The sequence below is a fragment of the Ursus americanus genome, chromosome 12 (genome assembly GCF_024610735.1).
Source record: "Ursus americanus isolate L20-20 chromosome 12, mUrsAme1.1.p, whole genome shotgun sequence".
NCBI classification, from domain to species: domain Eukaryota; kingdom Metazoa; phylum Chordata; class Mammalia; order Carnivora; family Ursidae; genus Ursus; species Ursus americanus.
In genome coordinates this window covers 6,359,147-6,382,697 of record NC_142138.1, presented here as the reverse complement: position 1 = coordinate 6,382,697, position 23,551 = coordinate 6,359,147, and the positions used below count along the sequence as shown (strand labels likewise).

Below are 23,551 nucleotides of genomic sequence, written 5' to 3'. Positions count from 1 at the left end.
ACAAAACAAAAACAAAAAGCATAGCTTTCCTTATAATACCTTTGCTTATTTACTTGAAAACAATCTGTTTTGTGTTTACCGGCACTGAACAGCATAGTTTGAGTACTTTGCTGTGCTCTGAGCATGATGAAAGAAATACGGAACAGTTAAGTAATGAATCAAGGCACTGTATGACTAAGGGCTCAAATCTAACAGAGTATCAGACTTATCTACATGGAACTTTATAAAAATTCATTCCAGGTACTAAATTGAAATTGTTGAGAATGGAGACTGGAAATTTTTTCATTTTTAACATGTTTCCAGGTGATTCTGATGTAGCTCTCTTGCCATCTATCCAAGGATGGGCATTTGAGAACCTCTAGTATGGACTATGAGTGTAGCATTTGTATTGGTGGACTGTCCCTTGTATATTGTGTGTCTATGGTTGTGCCCTTGTTGAAGGCTGCTTCTAGAGGAGCGTGTGCTTGGCCTAATTCACCTGGTGCAGACCTGTCCTATTATGTGGAATGTATTCAAACACACGCACACACACACACACACACACACACACACACACAAGCACCCTGTTGTGTGTAATACATGTGTGTGTGTGTGCACACACATAGGTCAAAAAGCATAATATTCCTTATCTTGCAGGGAAGCCACCCTAGTTGGTCTACCTAAGGGATAAGCCTGTCTTTGTACATTTCCTTCAGGTTACTCTTCACGATTTATAGTCACATATTTATTTTCATCTTTATTTGCTTCTTTGTTTAAAATCTCCTTGTTTTACTAATCTCTAAGTTCCAGGATGGTAGGGACCTTATTGGTCTTGCTTATTGATAATTGCTAGCGCCTAGCATATTATCTGATATATGGTATGGATTCCTAATATATGTGTATTGTGTGAGCGAATTTTTTTTTAAAGACTTATTTATTGAAGAGAGAGAGAACAAGCAGGAGGGGCAGAGGGAGGAGAGAGAATCTCAAACAGACTATGCTGAGTGTAGAGCCCAACTCCATCATGACCTGAGCCAAAACCAAGAGTCAGACGCTTAACCAACTAGGCCACCCAGGTGCCCTGTGTGAGCGGACTATTAAGAGAAAACAAGTCAACCAAATATATAAAAATACAGAATGGAGAGACAGGAATAAAGTTTATAGGACTCTAATCTTTATCCTAAAGTGACTATAATCCAGCTCTGTGTTGGCTGGTCCATTTAAAGATAGTCATATAAATTTACAATCCTCTTTTCCACATGAATTCTTTGAAAGGACTGAACTTCTACCCATCTTTAATTCTCTCCCACTCTCATCTCTGGATTCTTCACTTTTAGGGTTAGAGTAGAAGTTGATCATTCATACTACCCTTGTAAGGCAGTGGGTGGTAAGTAAACTCACAGGATTATTTTTATATTCAAGGGGTAGTTTTCATTGAAATGCATATATAGCCTTGAACGCTGCTATCTTCTCTATGGAAAGAATAAAGGATCTTCTTATAGACACATAGTAGCTGGTTAATAAATATTGAGGCAGTAAGTAGAACACTAGGATTTCTACAAGGAAAAAAAGTCATAAAGGTGGGAGTACTTGCAAAAAAATTTCTGGAAAAGTGGGACTGCCTGAATTCTGTTGAGAAATATATTTTGCACAGGCAAGAGAAGGAAAGCAATGTAAAAAAGTCTTGGGATTTGGAATAAGTACAGTGTCCTGGGAGAAAAGAGAAACTACTAGTTTCATTTGAGTGGAGGGTAAGTACTGAGGGATAGTGGCTTTTTAACATCCTTACTTTTCTATTTTTCCTACTTCTCCTTACCTATCGTGTCTGCTGCCTCCCTTTTTAAGATTTGTAGTTGTTTGGTCATCATCTATTTTTTTTGGCCAAACTCAACTCTCTTTACCCTGGATGCCTTATAACCAGCTCTTCTCATAAATGCTTGTATTCTTTTCACTTCTCCTTTTCTGTTCTACCATTAGTCCCCCTCTCCACTGTATGTGGTTCCATATGCCTGTGTCATGGGCATTCATTTAGTACATGGGTTCTCAGTGGAGACTGTATCACTCTCCCGGTGGCATTTTAGACATTAACAGGTAGCATTTTTACAGTCATTTAAGGGAAGTACTCTTGGTTTTTAATGATCAGGGATGCTAGATATTCTATAATAATGGGACAGTGCCAAACAGTGAGGAGTTCTTATGTCCTGCATGGCTTTCAGCTGTCTCACCAGCCATAATGGAGGTGAAAAATATGTTCAGAATTATTAGAACCATTCTAACTCTACATAAAACACAGAATACCTTTACATTGTTTTGAGATGCATCATATATTATAGGAATACAAGTATATTATAAGTCTTCTCTTTTGTTTTGTTAAAAATATATGGTGTAGTATTACACTGTGATGAAGTGTACGGCAGCTCATTTATTTCCCTGGTTTTCTTGTATGGAATGGCTTATGACCTTCTTACATTTTAGAACTCCAAACTGATTTGTGTAAGTGAGTGCAAGCGTCCAATATGTTTTCGAGAGTAGTCATTCTTGAGCATTTATGTATTGAAGTGCATATTTTCCATGTTCCATTCATTTCTCTTTATACCACAGTTAAGACAATCCGTTGATTTTTAATACATTTCATTTCAAGATATAAAAGAAGACAATACGAAATAGTTGTTTTTAAATGAAGGCTGTCTTAGTTTGGGCTACCATAGTAAATACCATGGGCTGGGTGACTTAAACAAGAGAAATTTATTTTCTCACAGTTCTGGAGTCGAGGAAGTACAAGATCGGGGTGCCAGCCAGTTTGGTACCTGGGGAGAGCTCTCTTCCCAGCTTGCAGACAGCTGCCTTTTCACCATGTCCTCACATGGCAGAGAGACAGAGAGTGCGCGAGAGCCCAAGCTCCCGTGTCTGAGAACAGTAAGCCTCTCCGCTTAGGAGCTCACCTATGTGATCTCGTTTAACCTTAATTCCTTACTCCACATACGGTCATGTGGGAGTTAGGGCTTCAATATACGAATTTTAGGGAGACACAATTCAGTCCATTGTAGGGGCTTTGGGAGTGAAGGTTGAAAAATCAATGATGCCATGTGTAATCAGTGTATGAATAAATGAACGGATGTGCATCTAATAACAGCAGAGTATGTCTGGAAAGATTTATAGAACCATTTTACCTGGGCCTTTATAAAGTATATCCTTTCTAGCTTCCATGTGGCCTTCAGGGCTGCTTGATCATTTTGTTCTCTGGTTGATTCTGTAACACACGGTCCAACCTAAGTTCTACTTCGTCTCCTTCTCATTTTCTGTATATAATGTCGGATTCTACTTCGTCAAAGAAAATGTTAGTCAGTTGTGGATGGACTTATCCTCAGTTATCTTCATCTCTACCGCAGTCTGCTTTTTCCTTCTACTCTGCCTTCTTAATAATGTTAACAACCTTCTTTGCATTTATTTATGTATTGGCTCCATCTCTTTTGACCGTAGACATAAGAATAAAATCAACTTAAATTCGTATAATGGGTTCCAATATTAAAGCTTTCCATATTGATTATATCACTGGATTAGATGCAGCCTTATAATTGAACGAGAATTTGTATCCCCATCTTAAATGACAGAAAACAAATTCTGCAAAGCTCCTGGGAAAGAACATACCTCTCAGTCTGCATCGCTGTCTGCATCAGCCTCTCTTTCGTCCTTCCTTTTACTGCTAGACATTCAAATGAACATTGCTTCTATGTGTTCATCCATTACTTCTAAACTATTTGGGGAAAATGAAATTTATGAGAACTCTCAAAACTGAGAGTCCTTATATTTCTTTAAAAGAGATAGGAAACCACCTTCGTGGAAGTGGAGAGGCAGACCTGGTTTTAGGCAAAATTGTGAAATACATATGGAACATATGGTTGATTTCTGGTAGCCTTACATCACTTAGCATCTCTGCATGCCTAAGCAGTTCCTTGTTACACCGGGTGCCTCTTGGGCTTAGCAGAATACAGATTTAATGTGTCTTCCTAAACTCCTGAAAGTAAGTGTGATGTTTTGTTCATTTTATCCTCACTTACTAGCAAGGTGTATAGTATCTGGTGGACACTTACATAACGTTTGAATTTATGAATAAATATCACATCAAAGTCAAGAGTTTTCTGCTTAGGTTTTTGTATTCCCTGCAATTTAGTTGTTCCTGCTGCTCCTGAGCTTACACACTCCGTTCCCATTATGTCATCACTGTCCTTCTCTAGGTCATGTCTGTATTTCTACTTCTGGATTCTAACTCACTCAACACAATGCTAGATGTTCTGAAACTTTACTATTTCAGTGTCTTAACACAATATAAGTTTTTCATTAGCAGCCCGTGCATCTGTTTCTTAAAAGCCTGGCAGTGACCTAAGTCACTTCTTATATTCTGTTGACAAGAATTGGTCACATGGCCATATCTAGAAGCATAATAGGAGAGAGGCTAGCAAGTAGAGATCCTGGTTAGGCCGCTGATTCCCATTAATCTTATACTACATAAGAGGGGACACAAATTTTAGGGGACAGCTAACCATATCTGACACATTCTGCCCCTCTGGCCACCAAACATCTTTGCATACCTTTCTTCCCTCACATAGAACATACTCGTGTCCTCTCAAGAAAAACCACTCGAAGTTCCATGCGGTCACGAGTCTAGCTTGAAGGCCGGGATCTTTGGGTGTTGGATGGCCAGTCAATCAGATCTGCATGGGGCTTCTTATGACGCAGTGACCTATGAATTGACGTTCTGTCTACCCTCTCTCACATTCCCACCCTACCTGAACCCCATTTCTAATATACCCTGTTAGAGCAGGAACAGGATAGCTAGGAAATGGGTTACTTGGAAGAAGAACTAGAAGGTAAAGAGGAATCATCAGTCTGCAGCAATGCTGAATCCTGCCGGGCAAGCTGTGTGAACACCCCGCCGCCCTGGTAGCAGAGGAGTTCCTTTGCATAGACATGGCTGATTATGCTACTTAGAACAGTAAGTGTATGATTTAGAATTACAGTGTGAGTACGTGGAAGCAGCTTGACTCTAACTGGCGGGGGCACAGACCTAAAGTGAAGCAAACACACAAGTCTGACAACGTCGGCCCGCGGGTTGCTTGCATACCTTGTGTTTCGGGCCCAGCCTGGTAGTTGTTGTCTCTCACGGGAGACCTGACAAATCTATAATTCTAGGAAGATGGAGGGTTTGGAAGCAATTTCTCCTAGAGGTGTATTTTCCCATGGAGAAAACAAGGAAAAAACTGAAGACATTTTCATGGTATTTTGACAAGCGACACAGGGCAGAGTTTTTACTGTAAGGATTGTGGCGTGCTAAGAACATCAGAGCCTATTCACCCATGGGCCCTACGGGTGGATGGATTTGTAGGTTCATGTTTGTTCATTTCCCTGTGACCTTCCTCTTATAGACTATGTGACAACAAAAAGTCACAAAGATCGAGACATATTAGTATTGTTAATGAAAAGACAGACTTCCACTGGGGATATGAGTTTTCAGACCTGATCACGTAATGAAACAATTACTAAAGGATTCTGCATTCCTAGAAGACAAAGTAAGCATTTGAGAAGTGCAGCAAAAGGAAGTCAGAGCCCAGACTCAACACCAAGCTTCACTCATCTCTCTCTGTAGTCAGAGAAACTCCCAAGAGGGACACTCAAGAAGTCTTAGGAAAATACAATTTCTGTGTTGAAGGTCTTCGCTGTGGCAGCAGGGGCATGCCTATTAATATCTTATTGGACTTCTAGAATTGTCTACTGCCTGCTCAACAAAAGGCCACCACAGTAACGGAATAGTCTGTTGATGTCAGGCAAAGCCGGGTTTATGCATAATGCTGTCAGCGAGAGCCACCACCTCAACAGACAGAGTAGTGACTCTGAAAGGGGAAGGTTAAGGGCAGACACTTAGAGGGTTTTGGGGTCTGAGCTCCGGTGTTTTCAGGTAGGGCTTTTACTGAGGGAATCTAATCGACAAAGTGTGTGATATAAAAGTTTAGGATTAATGGACACAAAGATTGGGTCTTAAAGCAAGTCTCGATAAGTAAACAGTTTATTTGATAAGGAAGGATTTGTCCAGTTAAGTGATCTGTTGTCCTGAGAAGAGAATTGTTTGCCCAGATTAAAAATCTGTTGTTTCGAGGAGGGAGCTGATTGATGATGGAGCAGACTGCTATTTAGGTAAATGATTTATGGGAATGTCCAAAAGCAAATGATGGTTATTTACTGGTTTGTAGCAGAATTTTTAGGGCAAGAATTTCCTTGACTTCATGGTAAAGTCATGTTCAGGTAGGTGGCCCTCAGTTCTTTGATCTGATAGTAAGCCGTGCGAATGCAGGTGGTCTCAGTTCTCATGTGTCTCAGTAAAGTCATATATGCTTGTCCATTAATGTGTTACACACTGTTTGTTAGATCTGTTCCTAGAAAACTTGTGGTTTTGGTTCCTACTGTAAAAGAGTCTTCTGTGTAAAATTACCTTTTCGTGTGTTTTACTGCTGTTTAGGTTTGAAGTTGATTTTGGTATAACATTCTTATCATAGATATTCTTGAATTTTTTAGTAGAAGAAACTGTATCATCTGCAAATAATGGATTTTACTTCTGCCATTCAAGTTATTTCTTTGTCTTGACTGACTGGAATCTTCAATACAGTGTTGAACAAGAGTGGTGATAGTGGACGTGGTAGAGACATTTATTGCTTATTTGCTATTCATGTCCTCTTCCATCGTTTCAAGCCCTCTTGCAGGTACATAGGGCCTACTCTATCTGGGCTATGAAGGAAAATTATGTGGGTCCCTTTCAGGGTGAAGCTTAGATGAACTGATATGAGCTCTCTCTCATTGCTGTGGCAATTAGGACTCATGTTCTAGATCATACAGCTGTAAGTTCAGTGTGCTTCATCAAAACAGTCCTCGGACAGTTTTGTGAAGTGTAATTTCTCTTGCTAACCTCTATCACTATAAAGCACAGGGAAAAATGAACCTCTATTATGTTAAGCCACCGATTTTCAAACTTAATTTGCTGCTGCAGCATAGCCTAATACAGTGTGCCTTCTTGTCTTGATCCTGTCTTTGATAGGGTCGTGTCTAAGATTTCACACATATGAATGTTATTTGCAGTAGATTTTTATTAAATATCCTTTAACAAGTTAACAAAGTTCCTTTTGAAATTCCCTGCTTGCAGAGAATATTTTTAAATTATGAGCAGATGTTGAATATTATCAAATGCCTTTTTTTCAGCATCTGTTGAATAGATTAATAGATTTTCTAATGCTAGCCTATCCTTGTAGTCTTTGAAAAAACCCAATTTGGTCATGTTATATTCTTTTTCTTTAATGTTACTACATTTAATTTTTTAATATTTTATTTAACATTTTTTTCCATAGATGGTTTCTAGTGAGGGTGGTCTGTAATTACCCTTCCACTCTCCATGAGTGGCTTGGTGGCATTACTCTGATCACATCATAAAATTAATTGGAGATGTCTTTCTTCTTTGAGAACTGTTTGTCAGTTTGTTCCTGAGCTCGGTCTTTTGGGTTGTTAGAAAATCCGATTGTGAGATCATCTTCTGTGAGACTTCCCTTTTAGGCAGCCTGAGGGGCTTGGGCTCTGGGAGTTTTCTGCTTGGGAGATCTGCCATAGCTCTGTCATATGTCACTGGCCTGAGACCCCCTTACTTAGTAGCTGTTCGACTTTGCTACAGTGTCCTCTGCTGTGAAGCGCAGAGAATAAAAATATCTACCCCGTAAGATTGTTGCGGGGATTAAACAAGTTATTTATGTAAATGCATAGAACAGTAGTCTAAGAAGGGACACCCACCCACACACACATACACACAAGGACTGATTTAAGGAATTACTTATTACTTTAATCGCATTATTTTGGGATTTCTTCTGAATTCTCCAGTGTAAAGAAAGTACATCTTTCTAAAAACAAACCAGGTAGTTGAGTGTATGGATTTTTAAACTAGATAAGGTAGGAATTGATTACTCACTTGAAATAGGATTCACTAAGGAATATTCTTGGCAAAACTGGGAAACTGCTCTTAGTTACCAATATCTGCTTCTCTCTTTTTGTTTCCTTTTTAAAGATTTATGTATTTGAGAGAGAGCACAAGCGGGGAGGGGAGCAGATGGTGAGGGAGAGAGTGAATCCCAAGTAGACTCCCGACCGTGGAACCTCCTGTTGGGCTTGATCTCATGACCCTGAGGTCACGACCTGAAACCAAAAGTTGGAGCTGAACTGACTGTGCCACCAGGTGCCCCTGCTTCTTCTCTCTCTCTTTTGAATGAGAACTGTACTTTCTTCTTATCATCCTCAAAGCAGTACCTATACTGCACTTTTTTCCTGCACTCCTTATTCTCAACTACTTCCCAGCTAATTCCATTAGAATTACTTGTATTTATTTCTTAAATTTTATGCTCCACGACAAAGGGCAAGTTTTAGAGCATGTGTTTAGTACCAGGCACTAGGTAAGCTTTCAGTAGATATTTGTCAGATAAGTGAATTTCCTGTTTCCCATTATACCTAGTAGTTAATTCTTCCTTCCATTAATTAGATCTTGAAGTTCCTGTAAATATAAAATGTTATGGCCATTAATATGATTTATCAGATTATCATGTAAACATCTTTTCAGGAATCTTATTTCATGAGTATAGTATACCAAACCACTATATATCACAAATTTGAAAAGTATGTCATTTGCATAATTACATTTATGAAATTACAATTAATGTTATGTATGAAACTTTTCTACTTATAACAGTTTTAGATTGGTTTAAAAATGCCAAATTTTTTATCTTGATACATTTTAACATTTGCAGTCTTGGAATTGTTACATATCTGCGGTCTTAGAAATGGCGTTTAAAGAACTATTTCCGTAAATGTAAAAAAAATACCCTTTATGCTGAAATATGAAGATTGCTGTAAACAAATGACATAAATATCATTCTTTCTCATAAACTATGCCCTCTGCTTTGTTTTTTCACTGGTTTTACCATATTTTTGTGGCAAACCTGGAAGATTATTTGCCCGGTTTATAGATAAGGAAACTAAGGCTTGGAGAGAAAATGACCTGGTCAGGCAGAGATTTGAACCCAGGTCTTTGGACTGTAAGCCAGTGTTCTTGAGGAATCATCCAAGAAAGGAACTCTTCTGTAATGAGCCAAAGACATTAATATTCCATTTGATTTCTGAAGTGAATAAGCAAGCGATGGAAAACTCATAAGAGCTATGGAAATATTTCTTAAGCTAAGGCTTAAGACTGGAAGTTTGAAGTGTATTCTTATCAAAGACTCACCCCCCTCATTATATCTCTCAGTCCTCCATGTAGATATAAAACTTTAGAGAACAAATATTTACTTTAATTCCATGGAAAGAATATATCCTGGCTGTAATCCCATTGCACAATTACTTATTATATATCTATTTAGTTCTAATTTCCTTTCTCTTTGTTTTATCAATACTTGTTTTTTCATGTCTGCCATCATGGGTTGTAACTTCTTTGTGGTCTTATCTGTGATTGCTGTCTCCTACCTTGTTCACTACTTTAGACATAAAATATGCTAAATAAATGTTGAATAGTATTGAGTTACAGCATTTAAAGTTCTCTACAATGTGCCCCTCTCTACCTCTAACACATTCTCTCCTATTGCTTTCCTATAGAGATAGATTATCAAACTCAGTGTTCATCTTTTCTTGCGCCTTTTCCCCCACTCTGAATGCCCTTTCTCTTTCTTTACTTATGGCCTTGATTCCAGTCCCACCTCCTCCATGAGACTTACACCATTCAGACCAAAATCGTTGGCCGTCCTTCTGCATTATTGTCATTAGGATGTATTTGACACAGCATGTCTCCTCGTCAGTTATCTCTGTGTTTATGCTGCATCTCATCTGCATTGTGCATTCAGATCCCTGTACCTCTCTAAACCTGAGTATTAGCTAACATGTGGTTCAAAAGATTCTCAGTGAATATTCTGATAAATAGAGGAAAAGGCTGTATTTAAAACATTGCCGACTAGTTTGGGGAAAAAATTTAGTAAACAGAAAATGAAGTGTTCCTAGCCAACATGTGACTCAGTTGGCATTGAAACTGATCAAAAGGGGCGCCTGGATGGCTGAGTCGATTGGGCGTCTGCCTTTAGCTCAGGTCATGATCCAGGGGCCCTGGAATAGAGCCCTGCGTTGGGCTCCCTGCTCAGTGGGGAACCTGCTGCTCTCTCTCCCTCTGCACCTCCCCCAGTTGTGTGCTCACGCTCTCTCTCTCTCTCTCAAACATATACATAAATATTAAAAAAAAGAAATTAACAAAGAGAAAATAATCTCTCTAGCATAAGCCAAGGAGCTCCTATTTGGTTATAACTCTAGAAACAGCATTACAGCATTTTTCTTTCTTTCCTGTAAGTCTCTTTTATAAATACCCTTACATTTGTTGACCATGGACCTCTTTGATCTTTTTTTTGACATTCACTATGCTTTTTCATTATCTCTGTGAACAGCTAACAGTGGGACAATTTTCAATTTTTTATTCAATCTAGATGACATATTTCTTGGTCAGTTATTTGGGACTATAACTGAGCCATTTGAATCACGTGCTATTTGGTTCTGGGATGAAAGCTTGATTCTCTCAGCTTACTGCTGACTCGTCACATGTTGCCATAATTCTGGAAAGCAGTGGAAATTGTGGTAGCGTTGAGGCAAAAAATTGTTTCGGAATTGGTAGTTTAATAGTAAATGACTTATGTTTATTGTATAACTAATTCATATACCTACACATTCTACAAAATACTTGAAATTGTAGAAGATCTCTAAGATACTATCATTAACCTTATTTTACATATGGGGAAATGAGTCTGTGAAAGATTAGGTGGCTTTCCTGAAGATCAACTTGACCTCCTTAAAGGTCAAATATTGATGAAATAATACTGCTATAACATTGGCTCATAAAGGCAGAGACTTTGTTGTGTTCAATGTCATAGTCCCAACACTTAAAATAGTGACTGGAGGTTAAATATTTACTAAATGAATGCAGTTCCCCTCTCTCATTCTCTCTTGAACTCAACTCCAGATTATCACTCCCATCACTCCATCTGTGCTACTCTTGTTGTTACTGATGACCTTCCATTGCTAAAATACAAAGGGTCCATTCACAGTCTTTTCTAATTTGATTTATCAGTAATATTTAATTTAGTTACTCCCCTTACTCGAAATGCTTTCTTCAGTTGACAACACATTCTCCTGTTTCTTCCCCTACTTCCCTGGTCACTCCTTAGTCTCCTGTTTCCTTCTCACCTTCTCAGCCTCTCAGTAGTAGAGTATTTCCAGGGCTCCGTCTTCAGATGTTTTCTTCTATTTATGCTCACTTCCTTGGTGATATCATCCAGTGCCCTGTCTTTAAATACCATTTGTATCTTTATCCTGGACTCTTCTCCTGAATTCTACTCTAATATGTTGGGTGATTAATAAATTGGTATGTGAAGCTCAGCATGTCCAAAACCAGACTCCTAACACTTACTCTTCCATCCTTCCAGCTGGAAGGGTGTGACTAAATCATACAAACTCAGCTCTTCAGGTTGATTAGGCCAAAAGATTGGTGTTATCTTTGACATTCAGTCTATCGACAAATCCTGTTGGCTCTATCTTTCAAATGCCTTTTGAGTCTGCTCACTTTTCACCTCCATTGATTATCACTCTGACCCAATCCATCATCCTTTCCCATATTTTATTGTAATCATTTCCTAGCTGATTTCCCTGCTTCTGCCTTTGGCCCCTCTATAGATAGTTCTTAACACAGTAGCCAGGGAGATCTCATTAAAAAAAAAAAAAAGTCACAGAATAGAAGCCTAAAGCCTTAAAATCTACCTTTTTAACTTCATCACCTACGATTTAGTTCAGCCTTGTTGTCTTCTTTGCAATTTCTAATGCACCCTGCCACGCTTTCCACCACACCCCACCCCACAAGTTCTTTACATTTATTTTTCTCTCTTTCTGGAATGATCTTCCTACAGATGTCCCCATGACTTAGACCACTCTTGTGGTCTTTACTAAGGTCTTCAGGCCTTTACTCCTTAGGTCTTTACTAAGACATTCTCTTTCTCTGTGAGGTCCCCATTGATTATCCTATTTAAAATTGCAGCTCCTTCCCTCCATACCCCTCCCACACCACCCATCAGCACTTATTTCCTTTCCTGCTTTATTTCCTTCTCATGGTATTTACCATCCTTAGACATACTATATATTACCTATTTATCTTGGTATGTGTATGTTTTTAAAACTCTTTCTCCTTAGTAGAATGTAAATTTTATTAGAATCAAAGTTCCACATAATAAGGATAGGAATTTATTAATTTTTCTATCCTGATTTATTCATTTGTCCCCAGAACAAATGAATCAATGAATCAATGAATGAGTATTAGGATAGAATTCTGTTCTGATTGGCCTCATAACTAAATTGGACTATAATTAGTTTCTGTGTATTGTCCTTTGTTTTCTATGTGCACCCCTAACTTTACCCCACCGCTACTGAAAAGCCCTTGGAATTGATAAAGTTTTATAAATTTTAGACATGTGGAATGAACAATCCAGATGTGTTTAATATTTAATCTTACAGTGATAATGACTGCTACATTCTGAAATTTACCTTCAAATGTAGCTGTGGCATTACACTTTTTAAAAAAAAACTCTTACAAAGGTTCTAAGGTTGTGTGTATGTATAATATTACCACATTTATTATGTATATACAAATATAATTTTTTAACAGGTTATCAGGACACCCCATGGGAGAGACTTTGATGAGTCCTTGGAAAGGTGTGAAGAGTATTTAAGCTCACGGTCATGTAGCAAGCCCCAGCATTCAGCAAGGACCTTACTTGTCCATTCAGCACCCTCAACAATGCCGAAGCATTCTCCAAGCCCTGTGTTAAATCGAGCTTCTCTCAGGGAAAGGTAATGCTTAGTCTCTCTTTCTGTACTGATTTTTTGAATAATCATCATTAGAAAAGACAAGGAAGTAATTACGTATGTGAAGTAATTATTCATACAAGTATAATTTGATTTTAAAAGGCTTACTTTTTGTTTCGAATATATTACATATTACATAGTACTAGATACTCCTCCCCCACCCAGCGCTCTTGAAGTGAGTTTATTAACTATTGGCGAGTTTATTAATTAGAGTCACTTTAACCCTAATTAAATACTGTAGTTCATAAAAGTGAAAAATAGTGTGTGATGGTTTGTTTTCAATAGATTCATAGGGATTTAACATTATGGACATGGCTAATGTATAAAAATAGCCTAAGTTATACTTTCCTTTTAGTGGTAATGATGATGCCATATATTGTTGGTATATGGTACCTGATTTCCTCAAATAACCTCTCCCCAACTCCCCAGGAGACTCTTAACCATGTAAAGATTCCAACCGTCTCTCTAAAAAAGCTTTGGCAACCAAAGTTAGACACTTGTTATACTTTGAATGTGAAAGAAATAATTTCTCTTTATCTGTTTTTGTGTTGTTGAATTCAAATTGAAATTTCTTGCCTCAGTCACTAATAGTAACATAGAAAACAGAGTTGTCATAAATTAAGAAAAAAAAATCCTAGATGGTTTAAAAATTTTATAGAAATTTGAACACCTAAGAGAAATGCCATCAACAAATAGAAATAAAGTCTATCTTTATGGGTGGATCAAAAAGCTAATGTAGGGGCGCCTGGGTGGCACAGCGGTTAAGCGTCTGCCTTCGGCTCAGGGCGTGATCCCGGCGTTATGGGATCGAGCCCCACATCAGGCTCTTCTGCTGTGGGCCTGCTTCTTCCTCTCCCACTCCCCCCTGCTTGTGTTCCCTCTCTCGCTGGCTGTCTCTGTCTCTGTTGAATAAATAAATAAATCTTAAAAAAAAAAAAAAAGAAAGAAACACAAAGGACAGAGATGTGCCAGCCCTGGAAGTGAGGGCTGGGATGCTGGCTGTGGGGTGCACATCCTGGGACGCTGTAGGGTTTAGCAGCGCCAACAGAAACAGAGTTAAAGTGGCCAGAGGGGCCCAGTGGAGAACCGTCTGTGATCCCTCTGTTCTGAGACAGAGGCTGGATTTGGCCACTGCTGCTCTGACTCTCAGAAGAGGCATAGCAAACCGCCAGGGAAAGCCACCAGAGAACAAAAGCCCGGAAATACTGGCTCACAGTGTGCCCACCCCCATCCACCCTCGCAGGGGACACGTAGACTCTACCCAAACAGGGTTGCCTGAGTATTGGCTCAGCAGGCCCCTCCCCCAGAAGGCAGGCTGAAAAATCAAGAAGCCCACATCCCTAAGGTCCCTATAAAACAAGTGTGCACTGCCTGGGTCCCGGTCAATAATTTGGGCTCTGGACAACCCCGCAACCTCTCCTCATCAGAATGACGAGAAGGAGAAATCCCCCCCAGCAAAGAAAAGACAATGAGTCTGTGGCCTCTGCCACAGAACTAATGGATATGGATATAACCAGATTATCAGAAATGGAGTTCAGAGTAACAATGGTCAAGATGATGTGTTGACTTGAAAAAAGTATTAATGAAAATATTGAGAATATAGAATCTCTAAGGGCAGAAATGAGAGCAAATCTGGCAGAAATTAAAAATTCTATGAATCAAATGCAGTTAAAAGTAGATGCTCTGACGGCCAGGGTGAATGAGGCAGAAGAACGTATTGGCAAATTGGAGGATGGGTTAGTAGAAGAGAAAACTAAAATAGAAACTTGGCTCAAAAAAATCCAATCTCAAGAATGTAGGATATGGGAGATTACTGACTCAATGAAACATTCCAATGTCACAATCATAGGCATCCCCAAGGGGGTAGAGAAAAACAGAGGTCTAGAAGAGATATTTGAACAAATTGTAGCTGAAAACTTCCCTAATCTAGCAAAGGAAACAAGCATTCGTGTCCAAGAGGCAGAGAGGACCCCTCCCAAGCTCAACCACGACAAATCTACGCCACGTCACATAATAGTGCAATTTGCAAATATTAGATCCAAGGATACAGTATTGAAAGCCACCAGGGCAAAGAAGTTTCTCGCGTACCAAGGCAAAGGTTTCAGAATTACGTCAGACCTGTCTACACAGACCTGGAATGAGAGAAAGGGTTGGGGGAGCATTTTTAAAGCTCTTTCAGAGAAAAACATGCAGCCAAGGATCCTTTATCCAGCAAGGCTGTCATTCAGAATTGATGGAGAGATAAAGACCTTCCAGAATCGCCAGTCGTTGACCAATTTCGTAACCACGAAACCAGCCCTACAGGAGATATTAAGGGGGGTTCTATAAAAGTAAAAAGGCCCCAAGAGTGATACAGAACAGAAAGTCACAATCTATAGAAACAAAGACTTTACAGGTAACATGGCATCATTAAAATCATATCTCTCAATAATCAGTCTCAATGTAAATGGCCTAAATGCTCCCATAAAAGGGCACAGGGTTGCAGATTGGATAAAAAGACATGACCCATCCATTTGCTGTCTACAAGAGACTCATTTCGAACCTAAGGCTACATCCAGACTGAAAGTAAAGGGATGGAATACCATCTTTCATGCCAATGGACCTCAAAAGAAAGCTGGGGTAGCAATTCTCATAGCAGACAGATTGGATTTTAAACTAAAGACTATAGTTAGAGATACAGAAGGGCACTATATTATTCTTAAACAATGTATCCAACAAGTGGATATGACCATTATAAATATCTATGCTCCCAACAGGGGAGCAACAAGATACACAAGCCAACTCTTAACCAGAATAAAGAGACATATAGATAATAATACGTTAATAGTAGGGGACCTCAACACTCCACTATCAGCAATAGATAAGCAGAAAATCAACAAACAAACAAGTGCTTTGAATGCCATACTAGACGAGTTAGACCTCATAGATATATATAGAACATTACACCCCAGAACCAAAGAATACTCATTCTATTCTAATGCCCATGGAACATTCTCAAGAATAGACCATGTTCTGGGTCACAAAACAGGTCTCAACCCATACCAAAGTCTGAAATTATTCACTGCATATTCTCAGACCATTATGCTTTGAAATTGGAGCTCAACCATAAGGAAAAATTCGGAAGAAACTCAAACACTTGGAGACTAAGAACCATCCTGCTCAAGAATGATTCAATAAACCAGGAAATCAAAAATCAATTTAAACAATTTATGGAGACCAACGAGAATTAAAACACAATGGTCCAAAACCTACGGGACACTACAAAGGCAGTCCTAAGGGGAAAATACCTAGCCATCCAAGGCTCACTCAAAAGAATAGAAAAATCTAAAATGCAGTTTTTATTATTCTCACCTCAAGAAGCTAGAACAGCAACAGAGAAACAGGCCTAATCCATGCACGAGAAAGCAGTTGATCAAGATTAGAGCAGAGATCAATAAATTAGAAACCAGGAGCACAGTAGAGCAGATCAACAGAACTAGAAGCTGGTTCTTTGAAAGAAAAAACAAAATTGACAAACCACTGGCAAGACTTATCCAAAAGAATAGAGAAAGGACCCAAATTAATAAAATTATGAATGAAAAGGGAGAGGTCACAACCAACACCAATGAAATTGGAAGGATTATTAGAAACTTTTATCAACAGCTTTTTGCCAATAAATTAAGCAATCTGGAAGAGATGGAGGCCTTCCTGGAAACCTATAAACTACCAAGACTGAAACAGGAAGAAATTGATTTTTTAAACAGACCAATTAATTATGAAGAGATTGAGTCAGTGATAAACAACCTTCCAAAAAACAAGACTCCAGGCCCGGACAGTTTTCTGGGGAATTCTACCAAACATTCAAAGAAGAAATAATACCTATTCTCCTAAAGCTATTTCAAAAAATAGAAACAGAAGGAAAGCTACCAAACTCATTCTATGAGGCCAATATTACCTTGATCCCCAAACCAGGCAAAGACCCCATCAAAAAGGAGAATTACAGACCGATTTCTCGAATATGGATGCCAAAATTCTCAACAAGATCCTTGCTAATAGAATACAAGAGTACATTAAAAGGATTATCCATCATGACCAAGTGGGATTCATCCCTGGGATGCAAGGGTGGTTCACATTCACAAATCTATCAGTGTGATAGATTTTATCAACAAGAAAAAAGCCAAAAATCATATGATCCTCTCAATAGATGCAGAAAAAGCATTTGACAAAATACAGCATCCTTTCCTGATTAAAATCCTTCAGAGTGTAGGGATAGAGGGTACATTCCTCAATCTCATAAAAACCATCTATGAAAAGCCTGCAGCAAATATCATTCTCAATGGGGAAAAGCTGGAAGCCTTTCCCTTAAGATCAGGAACACGACAAGGATGCCCACTCTCGCCATGATTATTCAACATAGTACTAGAAGTCCTTGCAACAGCAATCAGACAGCAAAAAGGGATCAAAGGTATCCAAATCAGCAAAGAAGAAGTCAAACTGTCTCTCTTCGCAGATGACATGATACTCTATATGGAAAACCCAAGAGAATCCACTCCCAAACTACTAGAAGTTATAGAGCAATTCAGTAATGTGGCGGGATACAAAATCAATGCTCAGAAATCAGTTGCATTTCTATACACGAACAATGAGACTGAAGAAAGAGAAATTAGGGAATCCATCCCATTTACAATAGCACCAAAAATCATGTTATCTTGGAATTAACTTAACCAGAGATGTAAAGGATCTGTATTCTAGAAACTACAAAGCACTCTTGAAAGACATTGAAGAAGACACAAAAAGATGGAAAAATATTCCATGCTCATTGATCAGAAGAATTAACATAGTTAAAATGACCATGCTACCCAGAGCAATCTACACTTTCAATGCTATCCCAATCAAAATACCAATGACATTTTTCAAAGAACTGGAACAAACAGCCCTTAAATTTGTGTGGAACCAGAAAAAGACCCCGAATCGCCAAGGAATTGTTGAAAAGGAAAAACAAAGCTGGGGGCATCATGTTGCCAGATTTCAAGCTATAGTGCAAAGCTGTGATCACAAAGACAGCATGGTAGTGGCTCAAAAACAGACACATAGACCAGTGGAACAGAATAGAGAACCCAGAAATGGACCCTCAGCTCTTTGGGCAACTAATCTTTGATAAAGCAGGAAAAAACATCCAGTGGAAAAAAGAAAGTCTCTTCAATAAATGGTGCTGGGAAAATTGGACAGCTACATGCAAAAGAATGAAACTTGACCACTCTCTCACACCATACACAAATGGATGAAAGACCTCGATGTGAGACAGGAATCCATCAAAATCCTAGAGGAGAGCATAGACAACAACCTCTACGACATTGGCCACAGCAACCTTTTTCATGACATCTCCAAAGGCAAGAGAAACAAAAGATGAACTTGTGGGACTTCATCAAAATAAAAAGCTTCTGCACAGCCAAGGAAACAGTCAAAAAAACTAAGAGGCAGCCCACGGAATGGGAGAATATATTTGCAAATGATACTACAGATAAAAGACTGGTATCCAGGATCTACAAAGAACTTCTCAAACTCAATACATGAGAACAAATAAACAAATCATAAAATGGGCAAAAGATATGAACAGACACTTTTCCAATGAAGACATACAAATGGCCGACAGACACATGAAAAAATGTTCAAAATCATTAGCCATCAGGGAAATTCAAATCAAAACCACACTAAGATATCACCTTACACCAGTTAGAATGGAAAAAATTGGCAAGGCAAGAAAGAACAATTGTTGGAGAGGAAGTGGAGAAAGGGGATCCCTCCTACACTGTTGGTGGGAATGCAAGTTGGTACAGCCACTCTGGAGAACAGTGTGGAGGTCCCCTAAAACGTTAAAAATTGAGCTACCCTATGATCCAGCCATTGCACTACTGGGTATTTACCCCAAAGATACAGACGCAGTGGAGAAGGGCCATATGCACCCCAATGTTCATAGCAGCATTGTCCACAATAGCTAAATCGTGGAAGGAGCTGAGATGCCCTTCAACAGATGACTGGATTAAGAAGATGTGGTCCATATATACAATGGAATATTACTCAGCTATCAGAAAGAACGAATTCTCAACATTTGCTGCAACATGGATGGCACTGGAGGAGATAATGCTAAATGAAATAAGTCAAGCCGAGAAAGACAATTATCATACGGTTTCTCTCATCTATGGAACATAAGAACTAGGAAGATCAGTAGGAGAAGAAGGATAAAAAAAGAGGGGGTAATCAGAAGGGGGAATGAAGCATGAGAGACTATGGACTATGAGAAACAAACTGAGGGCTTCAGAGGGGAGGGGGGTGGGGGAATGGGATGGACCAGTGATGGGTAGTAAGGAGGGCACGTATTGCATGGTGCACTGGGTGTTATATGCAACTAATGAATCATCGAAATTTACATAAAAAACCAGGGATGTATTGTATGGTGACTAACATAATATAAAAAATATTATAAAAAAATAAAGGCTGAATAATAAAAAAATAAAAATAAAACATCTCTATTCTGAACAGATGGATTTGTCTGTTTCCTCATTAGCCCTGTAAGCATTCAAATGGATGTATGGAGGTCTGCTGGAGACCCTAATCCTGAAATGGGGAATTTTGATTAATGTTGCTTCTAGGCCACTAGAATCCTGCCTGAGGGCTCATGGAGTTCATGGATAGATGGACAGATGGATTTAAAGAAGTCTCTCTCTATTTACAGAGAGAGATACATATCTATGTTTCTGTAGGCTTTTAAGTTCAAGAGGAACTTTTGAAGAGATTTTCCTGCTGAAGTCTGGTAACTTGTGTCTCAGTTTTCAGGGGACTTTCTTAATTTCCGTGTCTGCTCAGATGTTAGATGGGTAGTCAGTGCTACTCTCTTTTTCCTTACTTTTAGAATCAAGCACTTGTGGTTTTATTCATTCGGTTCTTTGCCATCTCTGTAGCTTTTCAGGAAATTTATACCTGTATCTCTGTATAAACATCACTTTATTTTTCTGACTTTTCATATGTTTTTGCACAGTTCTCTAGTTGTCTACCACTGTAGTACAATATGAATTTTAGTCCCATGTTACTTTACCCTTGTCTGTAATTTTGTCCCAGATTTTGAAGCCTGCCTTCCCAAGTTGATAAATTCTTCATTGAGGCTATACTCAAAAATGCTTCACTGAGGTCAGCTAAAGTCAGCCGTCCCTTTTTCATATTCCAGTGCAGGTGATGGCCTTCTAGTAGTGAGTGGCATTTACACATTTATTCTGATGCTTGGTAGTAGATGTAGTAAGTTCTTTTCTAGAAGGAAATGAGTAGCTCTAATATTAAACATGACCCATTTCACCTATCACTTGAGGAAGGTTGAGGTGCTTTTAAAATAAAAGCAAATAATGACATTTTAGTTTTAAATTCATTTAAATAAAGTAATAAACTTTTATTAGTGTAGTCCTTAGGGATAGATAAACTTTTTTACTTTCACTAAGGTAGAACACCTCTATTTTGAGTGTATGTTCTAAAGAAGATTTAGATTTAGTTATAAATGAAAACAAAATGTCTATAGGACACATTACTAGGGACAAAAACGTTTCATCCTTTTCAGCACACAGTACCACACGTTTAAATAGAAGCCATTCTCTGATATGGCTTTTTAGGTTACTGAGCAGTATACGTACAGGGTGTTTATAAAATCCGGTGGAATCAGTAAACAATTTAAACTGATGTAAATGTAGATTATATGTCCCCAGCAAAATTAGGAGTATAACAGAATATACAGCTACAGGAATTTATCTGGGTAAATATTCATTAAGATGAGATAAGTTTTCTTCTGAGATTAGTGTAAAATGTTGACTCCTTAATCACGTATGTGAATAAACAGACTTTCAGAAACTCTATTAGTGACTGTGAGCAAATGAATTTATTTATAGTGAAGGTGCTTTTTGCTTTAAGCCCATTTAAAAAAATATCTCCAATAGAGTTAACACACATAAAATGGTTGCAATTTTTATTATAAGTGTTACATTTCGGAAATAGTTTTCTCCTCCAAGTATAAATATTAATATTATGACTTATCATTTGTATTAGGCTGTAGAGTTATTACTAAAATCAGACTAAGAAATACTAGCAAATCTAATTAAAAAGGAGCTGATACTCCTTTTAATCATGCTTACAGTTTTGTATTTTGTAAATGAAGTTTAAGATTGGTAGGCAATCATTTCTTATACCACAGCACAGACTAGTGGATCCCCTCATAGTACACTGAAGAGATCCTCTTGGAACTGCATGTTTGGATCTCAGGTTTTCAAGATGGGTTACGTATGTAGCAAATAACAAAATAGGACAATATATTTGTGTAGATGCAGTAACACTTCCTTTTACAAATGTAGAATATTAAAATTTCCATATAGTTGATCATCCATTATTGTTTGCATTCTTTGAAACATTATGTAAATCATTTTTCCTGCTTAATAGTTTATACTTTGTATAACTATAAATAAAAATTATAACTTTGCAAGAACAAGCTGGGAGGAAAAAAAGGCAAAGAGTAAGCAGTTAGCGTTTTCGTACCCATTCCTTTATGAAAATTATCAGTAACACTTGATACGGATGAATTATAATCAGGTAGACCTGGAGATTTTCATTATTACTTGTATAAGGTAAATAAAGTAGCTTAGTTATACTAATGCCAGTTTTGAGTTTGGGAATGGTGTAAGAAACAAGAATGGTTGCTTTAATTTTTCTGTAATTCCAAAACTCCTATTTTAATAAAAGTTACATTTTCCTTTCCTATTTTTCAATATTCATTTAAAACACACACACACTTACAGGATAGACTAGCGGAGTGATATCTATGCCGAGAGGGGATCATTCAATTTTTATGTTCCTCTATGTTCGGAGGGAGTAAGAATATGATTGGATTCTAAATAATATTTTCATCTGTTTAAACATTTTGCTTCATTTCATAAATTAGTTTTCTTTTTCTGTATACAAAAGGAATTTCTCCCACATAATTTAAGAGAGTGCGATTAAATTACTGGAAAATAAGAACTAATTTTAAAGGCACTATACACGGAATTGTTGTTCTAATCTGAACATCTGTATATTTAGATAAAGCTCTAAAGACTTATGTAAGGAAATTGTTAAAATGGTCAGATGTATAAATATGCTGTCCCTAATTCACGTCAAACTTTATTAAGACTACTTATTGCACATATTATGAAGACCTAATACTTCTGCGGAGAATCAGTGCCTGACTATACATTTGCCTCTCATCCTTGGTCAATGAAGAAAATATGCTCTTTTAATCTTTCTATGTTATCACACAGGGATAAGGAAAAAAATGATTTTCTGTGTCTGGCATTTGGAAAGATTTATTTTTCTCTCCCTCTGGCTACAAGTCACCTTTGTTTTTTTATGCCCACAGATTCCATTCTGATTGGTGTTCACCTTCAAACTGCGATGAGATCCATGACCGGGTAAAAAATGTCTTGAAATCACATCAGGCTCATCAAAGACATTTATATGTTAGTTTCTAAAATTTTCTCTTGAAGGCCTTTTCTAATTGGGCAAGAAAACCACTGAAGATGCTTAAAGCTTGTAATAGTTAATCACTGGAAAGAGAAGCAAAAAGATACAACCTCCATTCGATGGAAGTCAGTGGTTTTGCTAAAGGCAATATGTCTATCTTCCTGCTTGACCTGAGTCGTTATGCAGAATGTTTGACATCATCTGAACTCTAAACAATGTTACTAATAATTATCTCATAGTCAGTTAGTAGTGACTTTATGATAATTATTTCATAGCCTTCAAAGTGTGGAGGCTCTTGTTTTTGTGGCCCAGAATAAAACAAGTCCATTTCCTGCAAAGAGATTTTATTCTAAATGGTAGAATGAGGGGAGGTGGAGTGGGAAATAATTATTTTGAAGCAGCTTCCCAGCCGATTTTTATGTTAATTAAATATTTAAAAGAGGAAAAGAGCAGTTCAGGTTTACTGGGTTTAGAATTGAGAACATTAATATGAGAATATTTTCTGAGGTAAGACAAACATATATATGAAGGACAGCTGGGGAATAATTACAGTGTATTCTTTCTGTGTTTGATTTTTTTTTGTTTGCTTGTTTCATTCAGTAGTTTAAAAAACAGTCATTTATCATGAGCGTCATGTTGGGTACTTGGCTTGGTCCTGACGATATAACTGGATTATGTGACATTCCATCAGTTTGTACAGTTTTAAGTTTCTATATCCATATTGTTTTTAAATTAAGCTTGTTTTCAAAGTAAATATACATTTGGAAAAGGCACAAATCATAAATAACAACTTTATGAATTATAATAAAATCAGCATACTCCTGTGTAAACTAGCTATCAAATCAAGCAATAAAATATTATCAGCTCTGCAGAAGCTTCTCTTTCCTCTCAGCTACTGCCACTCCAAGGGTAAACATTATCCTGACTTCTAATAGCAAGTTAGGATTGTGTGTTTTAATCTTTATATAAATGACATCCTACAGTATCTCCTTTTTTCTCTGACCTGTTTCACTCTGACTTTACAATTCAGACTTCTTTGTACTGCGGACATCTTATTATATTTAGCAATAGTTCTTCCCTTTTGCTGCTGCATGGTGTTTTA

General features: G+C 37.9%; 1 protein-coding gene across 2 annotated transcripts in view; it reads left to right on the top strand.

Annotated features, from left to right (window-relative positions):
- Nucleotides 1-23,551, top strand: part of SPATA6 (spermatogenesis associated 6) — a 152,093-nt gene that overhangs the window by 75,183 nt on the left and 53,359 nt on the right. Inside the window, exons 10-11 of one of the 2 annotated variants that reach the window (XM_045799593.2) lie at nucleotides 12,743-12,927; nucleotides 22,346-22,397. In XM_045799593.2, coding sequence (XP_045655549.1) covers nucleotides 12,743-12,927; nucleotides 22,346-22,397 — 237 coding nt within the window. Of the gene's footprint in view, nucleotides 1-12,742; nucleotides 12,928-22,345; nucleotides 22,446-23,551 lie in introns of both variants that reach the window. The other variant, XM_045799591.2, reaches the window with a different exon arrangement.